This window comes from Megascapheus bottae, chromosome 25, assembly GCF_031878675.1.
Source record: "Megascapheus bottae isolate mThoBot1 chromosome 25, mThoBot2.hap1, whole genome shotgun sequence".
Lineage (NCBI taxonomy): Eukaryota > Metazoa > Chordata > Mammalia > Rodentia > Geomyidae > Megascapheus > Megascapheus bottae.
In genome coordinates, this window is record NC_143533.1 from 4,729,440 (window position 1) to 4,746,654 (window position 17,215).

A 17,215-nucleotide genomic window follows, 5' to 3' on the forward strand; every position below is an offset into this window, starting at 1 on the left:
CTAGCTTTTGCAGGGCTGCGTTCTGGGGATGCCTGCTGTGGTGGAGATGTGACCTGTCATCTCCTTGCTTCTTCCCAGCTGAAGTTTAAGATGGTCTCAGAACTGCAGGGAGACCCTGGCCACCCCCTTGGGCGCTTCGGAGCCGCCATCAGTGCCCTGACAGACATCAATGGAGACGGGCTGGTGGACGTGGCCGTGGGAGCCCCTCTGGAGGCACAGGGGACTGTGTACATCTTCAACGGGCATCGTGGTGGGCTCAGCCCCCATCCAAGTCAGGTATGCCACCCCACCCACCCATGGAACCCACTCTAGGGACCTGGAGGCTCCAAGCCCAGCCCCCATCGCGGTCCTGACTTCCACCTCTACCTTGTCCTCTCCCAGCTTAGCATGACTTTTCTCTCTTGCTCCCAGCGGATAAAAGGGTCCCAAATGCCGCCAGGAATCCGGTGGTTCGGACGTTCCATCCATGGGGTGAAGGACCTTGGAGGGGATGGATTGGCAGATGTGGCTGTAGGGGCAGAGGGCCAGGTGATTGTGTTAAGGTAAGATGCCCCACACACACTCCTGAGGCCCCCCCGCCCCCCGGTCATCTCAGCTTTCATTCTTTGAGTAGGGAACTGAGCACTGGGCTAGATGCTTTTAATTGATCAGTCCTGGGACTAGAACTCAGGGCCTGGGTGCTGTCCCTGTGCTTTTGTGCTCAAGGCTAGTGGTCTACCACTTTGAGCCACAGCTCCATTTCGGACTTTTCGGTTGTTAATTGGAGATAAGAATCTCGCAGACCTCCTTGCAGGCAGCTTTGAATCTCAGCCTCCTGAATAGCTAGGATTGCAGACATCAACCACTGGTGCCTATCTATTACTAACTTAATTTTTGCAATGGGGATCCAATCCAGGGCCTCATGCATTCTCAACAAACGTGGAAACTGCTTTAGTCCCAACTCCTATGATATCTATTTCTATCAACGTTTAATTCGCGGGGGGACACAATACTTGGGTGAACTCTGGGTAGATATTCTATCATTTGAGCCATGCCCTCAATCCTCAGATAGGGTTTTACATTTTTGCCCGGGCCAGCCTTAGACCACAGTCCTTCTATGCCTGAACAACTGGGATGACAGTGACATGCCACCACCCCTCACGTATTGATTGAGATGGAGGGGTGAGGGTTGCTAACTTTTTGCCTGTGCTGGCCTCGAACCATAATCCTCCCATCCTGTGTCTTGGAATAGCAGACATTGGCTTGCAGCTACTAGTAGTGCAGTAGGGAGCTCAGGAGCTCTGGTCTCCATGGTTGTATGGTTGAGAGGAGGAACAGATAGAGATCAGTTTTCACGATGGAGAGGCTGTTGGACTATGCTGGATGGAGCCCAGGGCTGAGTGTGCAATGGAGACCAAGGGAAAGACGTGGCATTCTCCTGCCCTGCAGCTCCCGGCCCGTAGTGGACATCATCACGGAGATCTCCTTCCTCCCAGCCGAGGTCCCGGTGCATGAAGTGGAGTGTTCCCACCTGCCCAGTCCCAAGAAGAAGGAAGGTGTTAACCTTACTGTCTGCTTCCAGATGAAGCTTCTCATGCCCCATTTCCAAGGTCAGGACCTCCTCCTGCCCCTTACAGCCACTGCCCACCCTAAGCCCATCCTGGGGCCCCAGTCTTCCATCACCATTCACGTCCTGCTCTTGTCACCACACCCAGGTCAACTGCTTGCCAATCTCAGCTACACCCTGCAACTGGATGGACATCGGACCAGGAGCCGGGGGCTGTTCCCAGGAGGTGGAAACCATCTCACCGGGGACACAGCTGTCACCTCAACCAAGTCCTGCCACAAGTTCTGGTTTCACTTTCCAGTAAGGAAGCTAGGACTGGGGTTCTGGGAAAGTCTGGACTCCAGCCGCAAGCAGTACAAAGCTCAGCTGTGTCACTACCCAGCTGGGGGACAGGTCTCACTGAGCACTCTGCATTTGCCATTTCCACTGCATAATAGTATAATAACACCTTTAGTGTCTTTTCTTCTAGGTTTTAATGTATTCACATAGGCATTTGTGTATGTGTGTGTGTGTGTGTGTGTGCTGGTCCTGGGACTTGGACATCCCTCCCCAACCTAAGGAAGTAGTATTTCAGGATAGTAAACTAGGTTAGTCTAGTTTTCTGGAACATTGTTTTGCAAACGTTGTTGAACAGTTTGACAAAGCTCCAGGGTTGTCATTAGAACTACATGAGAAATAGTGCTGGGATTGACTAGTAATGTCTGGCATGGAACCGGCACTGAAGAACAGAAGTTTATACTGAGAAGTATCAGAGGGCATAGTAGAAATACCTGACGTTGCAAATGTATTCTCAGTGCTGGCAAGTAGTGAAAGAATGTTCACTATGGATAAGTCCTTAGTCGAGTACTAGAACTTCATTGTTGGTAAAATGCAGATAAGGCAGGCACTCGGTTGGAACTGTGGGGAAGAGTAGACATGATATAGGTTGTATTCTTCTCATCCACAGGTCTGCATTCAAGACCTCATCTCCCCCATCAATGTCTCTCTGAATTTCTCTCTGTTGGAGGGTGAAGGGACGCCAGGGAACCCAAAGATGGTGAGAATGGACTGGCTGAAGACTTGATAGGAAAGTAGAACTTTATGGAGAAGTGATGTATTTATTATATACAAGTCTTTGACTATAATCCACAGAAACTAAATGTGGCTTGCAGAAGCATGAAAAAGATGTTTAGGAACTTACATTTAAAAGAAATTTGAGGTAGGCACTGGTGGCTTACTCCTGTAAGCCTCGCTACAGAGTTCAAAGCCAAATGTGGCAGGAAAGTGAGACTTGTCTCCAGCTCACCAGCAAAAAGCCCGAAGTGGTAGAGCATCAGCATTGAATGAAAAAGCTAAACAAGAGCAGGAAATCCTGAGTTCAAGCCCCAAGACCAGCACCAAAAATAAACAAATAAGGGCCAGAGGTAAAGTGCTTCCCTAGCATGCATGAAGTCCCGAGTTCAATTCCACAGTACCACAAACATAGAAAAAGCCAGAAGTGGCACTGTGGCTCAAGTGACAGAGCACTAGCCTTGAGCAAAAAGTGTCCAAGGACAGTGCCCAGACCCTGAGTTCAGGACTGGCAAGATAAATAAATAAATAACGTTTAAAAGAACAACTTTAGGAAGAAAGGGAATAGTTTTGATGGTGATGGTTCTATTTAGTCAACTACTTCAGATCCTTGATCCACTGAGGTCTCAAGAGTGCCTGTTTCTCAACATGTAAATTCCAGAGACAGAAGGCCTAGTTCTGGACTCAAGTCAGTCCTTTCTTGGTGGGAGACAATGCATCTTGATTAGCCTCCTTGCTCTTGGTATTTAGGCCTCAAATTCAGGCCCTAGTACCAGCACCAAAAATAAATAAATAAAATAAAATAAAATAATAAAGGGGCCGGGAGTTTGGCCTAGTGGTTAAAGTGCTTGCCTAGCATGCATGAAGACCCGGGTTCGATTCCTCGGTACCACATGCATAGAAAAAAGCCGGAAGTGGTGCTGAGGCTCAAGTGGTAGAGCTCTAGCCTTGAGAAAGTCCAAGGACAGTGCTCAGGCCCTGAGCTCAAGCCCAGGACTGGCAAAAAATAAAAAATAAAAAATAAATAAAATAAAATAAAATAATAAAGAAAAATTTTTTAAAGCCCATCTTTTCTATAAAAGGCAGGGATATGCAGGAGTGGCAGTTCTGTGCCCCGAAGTGTTGGGAGACTTTATCGAGAAAGAGGCTGATAATAAATGCTATTGGCTCTTCAGGCCACATGGTTTCACTTGCAGCCAATCAGCTTTGCCTCTGCAGCACCAAAACCACACCATAGGCAGACCAAAGTGTGAGGCCAAGTCCTAGTAAGCCTGTGTTTACTAAACACGTGGGGCCCTGTGAAGGCTTCCTATCTAGATTGCTTCCTGCTCTAAATCAACAGCCTCCGCTCAGTGATTCTCCTCCTGCCTGCGTTTCCTACCACTTAGGCTCTAAACATCAGGTGTGCACTGGAGGGCAGAAGAGTAGGATTTCCTGGTATCTCATTGGTCAGAATTTAGCCATGTGATTGCTCCCAGCAGCCTTAGAGGTTCTCTGGGCAAGGCTGACTGGGTGGGTATTCCACTGGACAAAAGGTAGCAGTTCTGTTTTAAAGAGCTGACCAAGAAGGTGTGGGGACCACAGATACTAAACGCAGGGCCAGATTACACAGTGTGTAGACCCTGTCACTGTCAAAGTCAAAAAGACTTCCCAGGGAAGTGCCATTGGTTCTGGCTCTTGGAAAAGGGGTAGACTTTGGTTAGATAGAAGATAGAGAAAGGAGTAAAGTCTGAAGGCAGAGGAGGTTGGAGTCTTTCTAGAATATACCAACTGGAAACCCATAGAATCTTTCTAGGGGCTTACCACCCTTAGACTAAAGAGCCTTTTTCCAAGCCTCTGCCTCCCATTGGCACTACCACCAGAGGAGAGCTGCACGCATGGCCTGGGCATGGGTGGGAGAACAGGGCCAGCCCTGTGGACGTGTTGGCTCTTGGTTAGAAAGGCCATGGTCACCCCAGCTGCTCACGTCCTCTTCCTGAGGCTCAGGACCTCAGCAGAGCTCTCCTGTCTCCACTCTTTATTCAGATCAAAGACATGCAGCCCATCCTGAGACCCTCACCACACTCAGAGATCACGGAGGTAAGGCAGGGTGGGGTTGGGGAATTAGTTCAGTGGAAGAGCTCTTGTCTGGCAACTACAAGGCCCTGAGTTTGGTCCCAAGATCTGGCGGGGAGAGGGAAGAAGGGCAGATGCAGGCTCCGCCCAGCTTAGCCCCTATTGCTGTGAACCCTGAGCCTCCCAGTCCCATCCTCTTGACTTTCAGATCCCTTTTGAGAAGAACTGTGGGGAGGATAAGAAGTGTGAAGCGAACTTGAACTTGGCGCTGTCCTCACCTGCCAGGTCTGTAGGACTTTCAGTTAGACTTGGGTCTCCTGAGACTGCCAAAAAGAACTCTGGACTAGAGTTATCTCTGCCTTCCTCTCTATCCCCTGCATATGTCAGCAGGGGATGCCAACTTCCTCTCCCCGCCTCTGAGAAACACCAGTCTCAGGCCAGGAGAGGTAGTATACATCTATTGTCCCTGTCATACAGAAGGGACAGGTGGGAGGACTGCAGTGTAGGCTAACCTGGGGGAAAAAAAAACGCAAGTCACTATTTGGAGAAAGAACTGAAGCAAAAAGAGGACAGAGGTCTAGCTCAAGTGGTAGAGTACTTGCCTAGCAAGCACAGAGCTCTGAATTCAACCCTCCATAACACACACACACACACACACACACACGCACACACACACACACACACACACACACACACACACACACACACACACACACACACACAAATTCAGCCAGGCACTGGTGGCTCATCCCTATAATCCTAGCTACTCAGGAGGCTGAGATCTGGGATCCAAAGCCAGTCCAGGCAGGAAAGTCTGTGAGATTCTTATCTCCAATTAACTACCAGAAAACCAGAAGTGGAATTGTGGCTCAAAGTGATAGAGAGCTAGCTTTGAGCAGAAGAGCTCAGGGACAGCACCCAGGCCAGGAGTTTTAGCCCCATGACAGACAAAACAAAACAAAACAACAACAACAACAACAAAACACCCAAAGGAATAAAGTTGAGTCCTTACGATGAGCTGTGCACACAGAAGCTTGATTTTTGTGACCTGTCACAAGTGCCTACCTCAATCCTGCCGGCTTCATCTTGCCTCTATAGAGCCAGATTCCTGCCTCTGAGGCCCTCTGCCAGTCTGGCTGTGGAGTGGGTGCTGAGTAACCGGGGAGAAGATGCTTATTGGGTCCAGCTGGCCCTGGAGTTCCCGAGCGGCCTATCTTTCCGCAAGGCAGAGGTACTCAAGGTGAGCCAGCTGCTGGTGTTAAGATTCCTGCAGGGACTCTAGCTGCCTTCTTAGGCCTCAGACAGCCAGACAGTGTTGGGTAGACTGAGATCTGAGGGCCACCCCATTAAGTTCCTAGCACCCCTTATATCTACAATGAAAAAGTGGGGACACACACCATTTACTGAGTGTCTTAGGGAAGGGTCTTGTGGAATACAATGGCATGGAATCCTTTCCTCAGAAAGGTGCCAATGTCTGTGAGCAGTGCCCTAAACTTTTATTTTAAAATTAGTATTATAAAAGTGACGCCTAAACTGGCTGCCTGTAATCCTAGTTACTAGGGAGGCTGAGATCTGAGGATCACGGTTCAAACCCAGCCAGGGCACTGAAGTCCATGAGAGTCTTATCTCTAATTAACCACCAGAAAACCAGAAGTGATACTGTGACTCAAAATGGTAGAGTGTTAGCTTTGATCTGAATTGCTCAGGGATAGTGCCCAGGCCCAGAGTTCAAACCCCATGACTACCCCCTTCCCTCCCCCCCCAAAAAAAGGAGCTACCATTACAGTGTTGAACATTCCATGGCAAGGACAAAGCCCTGCAGGAGGTCATGGCCTCTGGGGAGGCCTGCGTTCCCCAGAGGGAGCTGTCTGCTGACAAGTCCCTGTTCTTTCTGCTTCTAGCCACACAGCCAGGTACCTGTGAATTGCGAGGAACATCTTGAGAAAGTGGGGCTTCTGACCAGGACTCTCTCCTGCAACGTGAGCTCTCCCATCTTCAAAGCAGGCAGCTCGGTAAGTACTGTCCATGCCAGCCCCAGCTGGTAGGGGGGGGAGTTCTTGGCCAGGAAGGACCCTCCCCACTCCATGAGTTGCTTTGTGTCTTGCTTCAGAGTCTGGATTTGGGCCTCAGAAAAAAAAAATCTGGGACTGGGTCATTCATTCACACATAGCCTAACACTCTGGAGCCTCACTTTTCTTCATTTAATCGGTGGGACTGAAACCAGCCCAGTGTGGTGGACAGCATTTGCTGTGTATTCCCTGATTCTGGTGACTGAACTGGGGTTCTGAGGCCCTCTTGGCCTGAGCCCCGATGTCTTCCTTCCCACTCCTGCCCTGCCAGTTTGGTGTCCAGGTGATGTTTAACACTCTGATGAACAGCTCCTGGGGAGACTTTGTTGAGCTACACGCCACTGTGCACTGGTGAGCAGGCCCTACAGCCCAGCACTTGCTTTGGCCCTTCCCAAGCCTGGCCACGCCCCTTTAACACTGTTCCCGCCCCCCACGCCTGCCCCATGCAGCCAGAATGAGGACTCGGGGCTCCTGGAGGACAACTGGGCCACCACCAGCATCCCTGTCCTATATCCCATCAACATCCTCATCGAAGAGTGAGTCTGTGCCTTGTCTACCTCTTCTCCCAGTCTCCCCCGCCCGGACCCCGCCTCATCCCCAGGGTTCTCCTCCCAGTCTGCTCTTTTGCTCAAGCTTGGATGGATAGGCAGATAGAACTGATCCCAGCCCCCAGAATCTTCAGTGCTGCAAAGATGGAGGCCCTTGAAGAGCTCTGAGTCAATGACATTCACCAGTGAAAGGAATCCATGTCAGATGTGTACCCTGGCTGGCTGCAGGCTGTCCTTGGAGCTTTCCACACCTCAGAGCAGCTGAGTCTTTCCTCATCTTCCTAATGAACACACGCTCAGAGAAGGCACGCGCTTGCCCAAGGTCACATGGCTTGGAAGGACTGCAGTCTGCATTTAAGTCTGATCTCAGAGCTGTGAGCCAAGCTCTTGACCATTTCCAGCTGTTCTGGATTCTTGCTAGGGGCCAGCGGTGCTAGAGAGACTGGAGAAAGGTTTCCACAGTGACTCTTGCCCTCTGGAAGGTTATGGTCCAGTCAGACAACCCACATTCAGAACTGGTGAATCTCCAAAGGCTGTAGCAGAAAGGACTCCTGGGAATGCCTTGTGGGATGTTCTAGTTTCATAGCAAAGGAAAACTAGGAAAGTAGAGTGCTGTTTTTGTTTTTCCAAGTTGGCTCAGTGAGATGAGGACAGAAGCAATGTCTGAGTCAGCTCTCCAATGCTTCTGAACTCAAATACCAAGTGGAATGATACTGATAGAAAAATCAGAGCGTGGGCTGGGTGCTGGTGGTCCATGCATGTAATCCTAACTACTCAGGAGGCTGAGATCTAAGGATCATGATGCAAAGCCAGCCCAGGGGCCGGGAGTTTGGCCTAGTGGTAGAGTGTTTGCCTAGCATGCACGAAGACCCGGGTTCGATTCCTCGGTACCACATACATAGAAAAAAGCCGGAAGTGGTGCTGAGGCTCAAGTGATAGAGCTCTAGCCTTGAGAAAGTCCAAGGACAGGGCTCAGGCCCTGAGCTCAAGCCCAGGACTGGCAAAAAAAAAAAAATTGTATGGAGAAGGTGGAGCTTGACCTGGGCGCAGGTCAATGATGGGGACAGGAAGAAGGGCGCAGATGTGGGGGTAAGAAGCATGCAGGCTCCACCAAGGGCAGAGGTGGACAGGTAATGGGAAGGCCTGCCTGGACCTGGTGCTTGGACCTGACCTGGAAGAAGGCAGGGAGCAAGGTCAGGTTCTGAGCAATGATCAGAAGATGAGAATTGTGTTAGGAAGGTCAGCTGGAAGGATGCTGGGGGAAGGAGGACCTGGGAGAGGAGCAGGACCAGAAGATGGGGGAGACACAGGTGAGGTAGCATGCTGTAAAGGATGCAGTCCTCAGGCTTCACCCATCTCTCTATGGGACTTAGTTCTCAAAGGACTGAGATGGTGCCTGTGTGGTCCACAGCCCAGAGCTAGCAGCTCCTAGCCTTCCTGGAGTCCCTGCAGCCATCTCCTCTTCTATCTCTGTCCTCTTTCCACAGCCAGGAAAATTCCACATTGTACATCAGCTTCACCCCCAAAGGCCCCAAGGTCCACCAAGTCCAGCATATCTACCAGGTAGGAACCTCAGTGGGAAAGAATCTGTATGGAGATTTGAACTTAGGGCCTCTGGTTTACTAAGCAGGTACTCTACTACTTGAGCCACACCCCCAGCACTGGAACCTAGGTTTTATTTATGTATTTATGTATGTATGTATTTATTGTGCATCCAGGCCAGAGTTCAAGGCCCACGACTGACAAAAAAAAAAAAAAAAAGAAGGGGCGGGGAGTTTGACCGAGTGGTAGAGTGCTTGCCTAGCATGCACAAAGATCCAGGTTCAATTCCTTGGTACCACATACATAGCAAAAAGCTGGAAATGGTGCTGTGGCTCAAGTGGTAGGGCTCTAGCCTTGAGAAAACCCAAAGACAGTGCTCAGACCCTGAGTTCAAGCCCCAGTATTGGCCCAAAAATAAAAAAAGAAGAAATAAATAAATCAGGAAATGGCTCTTCATTCAATGCAGTTGCCAAAATGATTCTTTTTCAAACTGCCTTGTACAACTAATCTTTGTACATCTGTCTTTGTGAGATAGTGGTGCATTCATTCTTTTGTTCATTCATTCAAAAAACTTTCATTTGGTTGGGTGTGTATCTCAGTGGTTGATCAAATGCTTAAGATGTACAAAGCCGTGGGTTCAATCCCAGCTCCAAACAGAAAGAAAAGTGACTTTTTCAATGAGTATGGTGGTAAACAGAAAGGAGTTGGACATGAACTCATGAACTCAGGCATGGCTGTGCTCAGGAAGCTGTGGACACAGCAGCCCCTCGACTGTCCTGAGAGGCATGGACACAGGGCTTTGGAACCTGGGGGACAGCTGCCCGTCTTTGGGGCATCAGCCAGACAGTTAAGGGAAGAACTGGGACAGGCCCTTGCAGGATGGGTGAGGGCTGTCTCCTAGAAGCCTGGGAGGGTAGAGGCAGGTGCGACACTTCATGGGCAATGTCTGATAGTCCCTGAGCCTCAACCATGGAAGATCACTGGGCCCACGGAGTGGGAAGCAGTAGGAGTGGCTGGCCTTTAGACTCTGCAGCCTCTGTTTTTGTTTTGTTTTCTCAGTCGGTCATGGGGCTTGAACTCTGGGCCTAGGTGCTGTCCCTGAGCTCTTCAACTTAAGGCTACCACCCTACTCCTTGAGCCACAGCACCACCTCCGGTTTTCTAGTGGTTATCTGTAGATAAGAGTCTCAGAGGCTTTGTAGTGCCCAAGCTGGCTTTGAACCACATTCCTCAGATCTCAGCCTCCTGAGTAGCAAGGATTACAGGCATGAGCCACCATGCCTGGCCCAGTCTGTTTTTTGTTGTTGTTTTTGTATTCTGTGCCAGTCCTGGGGCTTGAACTCAGGGCCTGGGCACTCTCCTGTGTATTTTTTTTTTTGCCAGTCCTGGGCTTGGGCTTAGGGCCTGAGCACTGTCCTTGGACTTTCTCAAGGCTAGAACTCTACCACTTGAGCCTAAGCACCACTTCCAGCTTTTTTCAATGTATGTGGTACCGAGGAATTGAACCCGGGTCTTTGTGCATGCTAGGCAAGCACTCTACCACTAGGCCAAACTCCCGGCCCCTCTCCTGTGTCTTTTTGTTCAAGGCTAGCACTCTACCACTCAAGCCACAACTCCATTTCATTTTGGATGATTTATTGGAAATAAGAGTCACATGCACTTTCCTGTCTGGACTGGCTTTGAACTGTCATCCTAAAATCTCCTGAATCATTAGGATTAAAGTAAGCCACCGGCACCTGAATTAGTCTCTGTCTTCTGTGCCAGGTAAGGATTCAGCCTTCCCTCCACAACCACAGCATGCCCCCCCTGGAAGCCTTGGTGAGGGTGCCACAGCCGTATACTGAGGGGCCCATCACTCACACCTGGAGAGTGCTGATGGTGAGTGCCACCCAGAAGAGGGAGGGGAGACCACCTAGAAGTTGGGGGGAGGGCTGGCCCAGGGTACAGTGCAGAGTTGGAAGTAGGAAGAAAGTTAGGATTGGAATCCCATAGACTCAATGAAGAGGAAAACTGGGACACCCTGGTTTTATCTGGGGTGAGAAGAGACCTTTGGGGCCACCGGGACCTCCCCTCACCCCCCTGCATTCTTAGGAGCCTCCTGTTACCTGCTTTCTTGAGGATCTGAGGATACCAGCCAATGCAACTGAGGTGGGGTGTGTGAGCCCTGGGGATGGGGGGTGGGCAGGGTGGAGAGGACCTGGCTCTGACTCCTCTGCTCCTGTCTCAGTCTTGTCACCCTGGAGTCCAGCTCCGCTGCCCCATTTCCTTCAGGCCGGAGATCCTTGTGCATGTGCTGGGCACTGTGGAGCTGGTGGAGGAGATCCAGGTAGCATCTGCTCCAAGCTGGTAACAGGGAGTGGTTGGGAACTCGCTCCGTGGATAGTTCCTGTGTGTTCCCTATGGGAAAACTTCCCCGCCACCAATGGGGGAATGACACATTAGAATGCCACAGGAGAGCCGAGTCTGTGTGGGTTATTCCACTAGCCACCACACACACAAACACACACACACACACTGCACACACAGCATCGAGGAGGGCAGATGTTCATGGGACCCCATCCTGATATCTCCCCGCTCCGTCCCCAGGCCTCCTCCATGCTCAGCCTCTGCAGCTCCCTCTCCATCTCCTTCAACAGCAGCAAGCATTTCCACCTGTATGGCATCAAGGCCGCCCAGGCTCAGGTAGCCCCTGCCTCAAAACCCGGGACAGAGGGTCTCAGGAACTTCAGAGAAGAGCTTGTGGGGGGAGCTATGTGGGAAAATGGAGGACTGGAGCCTCCCCAAGTGGGCACTGTAGGCCACAAAGAAGCTCCCACCTCATGGGGGCAAATCGCTGGCAAGGCTGCCTGTTTCAGGTTCCATGACTAAGGCATCAACTAAGGATGAGTCCTAGAGAAGCTTAGTAAATAGCCACCAGCCTGTCAGTGCAGAGATGGGCTGCTTCATGCAGACAGCAAGCACAGAGCCCCAAAGGGGAGGAAAAGCAAGAAGTTCAGTCCAGCTAGCAGAAGAAAGATGAGCAGAAAGCAGTGTGTGTATGCGTGCACATGCCACTACTGGGGCTTGAACGCAGGGCCTGGGCACTATCTCTTAGCTTTTTCCGCTCAAGGCTGGCATCCTACCACTTGAGACATACCTCCACTTTCAGCTTTTTACTAGACTGGATATTAGAGTCACATAGACTTCTCTGCATGAGCTGGTTTCGAACTACAGTCCACAGATTTTAGCTTCTTGAATAACTGATTACAGGTATGAGCCCCCAGTACCAGTAGAAACCAGCTCAGCTGTTGAGCATGGGGATAGAATAAGGAAGTCAGGCAGTCTTCGAGGGCCATTTGTACCAAGTCAATGTAATAACCACAGTCGGCGATGCATTAGTCTAGGGCCAGAGTCTGATGCTATGGTACAGAGAGATATCCCGAGACCCAGGCTGGTGACTGGGGGTGGGGCCCATTCTTCCCTGTACTCTTGGGGTTCCCCCCCCCCCCGCAGGTCCTCATGAAGGTCGACGTGGTGTACGAGAAGGCGATGCTCCATGTCTACGTGCTGAGTGGCCTGGGAGGGCTGCTGCTTCTGCTGCTGATCTTTCTGGTGCTCTACAAGGTAAGGTCTTCCAAGGGGACTGAGTACTGCCAGCCCAGCGAGGCCCAGTGGGCACTGGCAGGATCCAGGGACATGAGAGAATGGGTCCCACTGGGAGACTCAAAGAGCAAGCAAGGCTTTTCCACCATGGCTCAGCCTGGCACTGGGCAGCCAGGACTAAGGTCTGGGAGAGGAAGGGGAAGGAAGGGCGGCCTGGTACCAGATGCCAAAATGCAAAGGATCCCTGTGGGGACCAAGGCCACACAGCCAGGGGAAGAGGAGCACAGATAGGAGCAAGCAATGAAAGAGCTGCCTGTGCGCTTTGGAGTCTGCCTGACTCAAGCAGAAAAGGCCATGAGAAGATCTCCTGGGAGAGGTGGCACGGGAGCTGGAATCTGAAGGAGGAGTAGAAGAAATGAAGAGGAATAAAAGGCAGATAGTCTGTATAATTACCTCAAGCATCCCCAGGTGCTGATGGCTCACGCCTATAACCCTAGCCACTCAGGAAGATGAGATCTGAGGATCCTGGTTCAAAGCCAGCCCAGGCAAGAAAGTTCACGAGTCTTATTTCCAATGAACCACCAAAAAGCTGGAGGTAGAGCTGGAGCTCAAATGATAGAGTGCCAACCTTGAGTAAAAAAGTTAAGGAGCAGCACCCAGGTACTAAGTTCAAGCTCCAGCCTAGGCACCAAAACTAACTAAATAAAAAGAGGAAGAACAGAACAAAGGAGAGGTTTCTTTTTTGCTTTGTTTCATTTAGTTCTCTAAAATAAGCTGTTGCTAAATTGCTCAACTAGGCCTCAAACTCATAATCGTCCTGCCTCTGCCTTGTAAGCTAGGATTACAGATCTGAGCTACCACATCTAGCTTGTATCAGACCCCATACATCAGAGACATCCATGTAGAAGACAGGATTCTGTATGGTGGGCCAGGAACACAGAAAGAAGAATCCAGTGCACATGTACTATGAGTGCTGTAGGGTGGAAGATGGAAGACTCTGGAGATGTGGGCAGAGAAAGCTGAGACTAGAGACCGGGGCCAGAGGGTAACTATAAGGGAAGCATGTGGATAGAGAGAAACTGCTGATACAATAGAGGCCAATTCTTGGGACAGTTTGAAAAGCGCTTCATAGACAGCAAAACTCTTTGGAAGCATTTTAAGCAGTGTGATCTGATTGGGTATGCAGCTTAGACCACTCTGAGGATAGGCAGAAATGATGTTATGTGGTGTGGATGAGGGGACCATTCAAAAGGAGCTGCTAAGCCAGATGCTGGTGGCTCGTTCCTGAACCCTAGCTACTCAGGAGGCTGAGATCTGAGGATTACATTTCAAAGCCAGCCAGAGAAGGAGAATCTGTAAGATTCTTATCTCCACTTAACCACCAAAAAGCTGGAAGTGGAGCTATGGTTCAAGTGGTAAAGCATTAGGCTTCAGCAAGAAAGCTTCTAGGACGGCCCCTAGGCCCAGAGTTCAAGTGCCAGGAACAGCACATACAAAAATAAAGAAACTATGAAATCTTATTATTTTTTTCCTTTTCTAGACTCCCTTTAAAGAGGAAGACTGGTTTGAGATTTATTAGTGGCCAAATGACATTTAGGAGTTTAGTAACTTGCAGGCCTATCCTGGTCCACATGTCCAAAATTAATTATTTGGAATTAATTCCCAGAGGTGGAGTCACTGGACAAAAAGAAACCTATAGTTTTGATCTTTCAACAGTGTGCAGCATACAATGGGCACTCACTAAATTTTGGCTCTTTTTGTTGGTTACTATTGTCAAATTACCCACCTATAGCTTAGGAACATACTTTAATGATTGAACACTTGCCTAGCATGTACAAGAGTCTGTGGTGTAATCTCCAGTTACTTCCACCACCATCACCGCCCTCCCCCCGCAAAAAAGCCACCTGCCTAAGTGAAAGTTTAAAGACATGTGCCCCCATACCAGCCTGGTATATTATGTGACACATTAGCCTAAAGAATGAACCACTCGGGGCCGGGAGTTTGGCCTAGTGGTTAAAGTGCTTGCCTAGCATGCATGAAGACCCGGGTTTGATTCCTCGGTACCACATATAGAAAAAAAGCCGGAAGTGGTGCTGAGGCTCAAGTGGTAGAGCTCTAGCCTTGAGAAAATCCAAGGACAGTGCTCAGGCCCTGAGCTCAAGCCCAGGACTGGCAAAAAAAAAAAAAAAAAGAATGAACCACTTAACCTAAAACTCTGCGTGTGTGTGTCTGTGTGAGCGCAAGCGCGCTGGTATCAGGGCTTGAGCTCAGGGCGTGGATACTGGGTTCTATCCCTTAGCTTTTTTCACTTAGGACTGGTATGCTACCACTTGAGCAATATCTTTACTTCAACTTTTTGCTGGTTAATTGGATGTAAGAGTTTCATGGAGGCTGAGAGTGTGGCCTAGTTGGTAGAGTGCTTGCCTACCATGTATAAAGCCCTGAGTTTGATTTCTTGGTACCACATACACAGAAAAAGTGAAAATGGTGCTGTGGCTCAACTGGTAGAGCTCTAGCTTTGAGAAAGCTCGTAGACAGTGCCCAAGTCCTGAGTTTAAGTCCGAGGACTGGCAAAAAAAAGTTTCATTTACTTCCCAGGCTTGCTTTGAATGGTAATATTTAGCTGTCACCCTTCTGAATAACTAAGGTGACAGGTATGAGCTACCAGTGCCCAGCAAATCTAAAGCTTTTTAAAATAGTCCTCAATACATATTTCTAAGGTCCAGTTGTGTGATTGTCGTGTTTCCCTATCCCCAGAGAAAACACCACATGACTGTGGCACATGTGATGTGTGTGTGTGTGTGTGTGTGTGTGTGTGTGTGTTGGTACAGGGGCTTGAACTGGGGTGCTGTTTTATAACTTTTTCACGTAAGCCTGGCACTCTTACCACATGAGCCACAGCTCCACGTCCTGATGTCTGGTGGTTCATTGCAAATGAATCTCTCAACAGGCTTTCTTATTCAGGCTGGCTTCAGACCTCAGCCTCCAGAGCAGCTGGGGTCATAGGTGTGAACCCCCTAGACACATATGCTTATTTGTTTACACCACGTGTCTTCGCTCTTGGCAGAGATTAGTCTGTCACTCTCCTCATTTGTCTTCCTACAGGTTGGATTCTTCAAGCGGAACCTGAAGGAGATGATGGAGGCTGACGAAGGAGTCCCAAATGGAATCCCTGCAGAAGGCTCTGGACCTCTGGTGGAATCTGAGAAGGAAGCCACGGATTCGGACTGTCTAGCACCCCTCCATGGAGTCGAGGCCCAGGATGACAAGGACTGAGGCAGAGATGTGACTCTCATAGAGCCCAGGGCTGGACTGGCTAGGCCCCACCCTGCATCTTATTATATGCCCTTGGTGAGTCACTCTTCTCCCCTCACCTCAGTGTCTCCATTTTGACCATGGAGGCTCATCTCTGCCTGGATCCTCTGCAGGTACATGGTGAGATTCTGTGGGGGGGAAGGGCCACGAAAGCCACAAAAATGAGAACTTACAGTTACCAGGTGGCTCCAGCTTCTGCCAGCTTGCCTTGGTTTTCTTTCTTGCAAGCGACCTTGTGATTTAAATTTGAAGAAACTGTGATGTCACGACCCAGGAGGCTGCAGCTGCCTTGCAAGTACAGATGTTTCTGCTTCCCAGAACTATCTCCACACCCACCCGGCCTGGAAGCCCCCACTCCCTCCTTCTGCTGCTGGAGAGCAAATCCAGCCCTGCCACTGTGTTGCTGCAGAGCCCCTTGGCCCTTTAGTCAAAGACTAAATTCTTTAATAAGCCTTTCAGGCTAGCCAGAATTCACCTTTGAGGCTCCAGTTACTCCACCCTTTCCTGGGGGCCATGCTCTTTCCTGCCTGTCTGCAACTGCTCAGATCTTCCCTCTGCCTGGAGCCATTCTAGCCCATTTCCTTGCCTGCCTCACGCCTGCTGGGCCTTCAGATCCAGGCCCACAAGGCACTTTCTCAGGGCTGTCCCAGTCCCCCCCCCCACCAAATCGGGCCAATTTGGGCTCCCTCATTGTCCACACTGACACCAGCCCCTCACTCTCTACTCCCAAGTTCTATTTGTTCAGTGTTTTAATGACAGATTTAACTTCTGCTTCGCCCGCCGTGCACTCTGGGAGGGTAGGTGGTACCTAGCTGTCTCACTCACCTGTGGCTCACATAGGCATAACATAATATGGAGCCTGGGGACTCAGATGCAACAACAAAACCTCTGGACAGGCTCTTGCCTACTTATCCTCCAAGACTCAGTCTTCCCTGCCTTCCCCTGGTTCCTTCACAACATTCAGTGTCTCGTGGGACACCTTGCCCAGGGTAGAGATACAGACACCCAACCCCAGCACCAAGCATAATGCCTGTACATTCCTATCTGGTAAAGGGCGAGATACTGCCCGGTTTGCTGATGTGTTTGTGATGATGCAGCTCCAGCCAGGCTCAACAAAATAAAATTTCTTTCCCAATCTCCTAGGTGGGAACCAAGATAATTAACCTCTATGCTTCCATTTCCCCCCCCCCTCCTCATCCAATTTTTGACCCTTGCCTACTAACCTGTGCCTGGCATTGGAGATTAATTCAAACCACAGAGAGATCCCAAAGAGGAGAAAGGTTAGGGGACATTTGGCAATTGAAGATGGGAGTGTGCATAGTGGAACATACTGGTAATTCCAATACTCAAGAAACTAAAGGCAGAAGGAGTGTGAGTTCTAGGAACAGCCTGTGACCCCAGCCCCAAAACACAACAATAAAGTATGGGTGTTAGAAGGGGCTGAGATATGACTCAACTGGCATGCATGTCATCTTTCATATAAAGCAAGAGTTGGCTTGGTGGGGAGGG

The 17,215-nt window shown here is 49.9% G+C and overlaps 1 protein-coding gene across 1 annotated transcript in view; it reads left to right on the forward strand.

Annotated features, from left to right (window-relative positions):
• Itgal (integrin subunit alpha L) overlaps positions 1–17,137 on the forward strand; it is a 33,184-nt gene extending 16,047 nt beyond the window's left edge. Inside the window, exons 14-31 of the mRNA XM_090358004.1 lie at positions 79–276; positions 412–542; positions 1,429–1,589; positions 1,695–1,846; positions 2,493–2,582; positions 4,622–4,675; positions 4,860–4,936; positions 5,750–5,891; positions 6,553–6,663; positions 6,992–7,071; positions 7,170–7,256; positions 8,756–8,831; positions 10,574–10,687; positions 10,901–10,957; positions 11,037–11,135; positions 11,396–11,491; positions 12,302–12,412; positions 15,497–17,137. Coding sequence (XP_090214130.1) covers positions 79–276; positions 412–542; positions 1,429–1,589; positions 1,695–1,846; positions 2,493–2,582; positions 4,622–4,675; positions 4,860–4,936; positions 5,750–5,891; positions 6,553–6,663; positions 6,992–7,071; positions 7,170–7,256; positions 8,756–8,831; positions 10,574–10,687; positions 10,901–10,957; positions 11,037–11,135; positions 11,396–11,491; positions 12,302–12,412; positions 15,497–15,667 — 2,007 coding nt within the window. The 3' untranslated portion in view covers positions 15,668–17,137. The remainder of the gene's footprint in view (positions 1–78; positions 277–411; positions 543–1,428; positions 1,590–1,694; positions 1,847–2,492; positions 2,583–4,621; positions 4,676–4,859; positions 4,937–5,749; positions 5,892–6,552; positions 6,664–6,991; positions 7,072–7,169; positions 7,257–8,755; positions 8,832–10,573; positions 10,688–10,900; positions 10,958–11,036; positions 11,136–11,395; positions 11,492–12,301; positions 12,413–15,496) is intronic.
• The last annotated feature ends 78 nt before the right edge of the window (positions 17,138–17,215 follow it).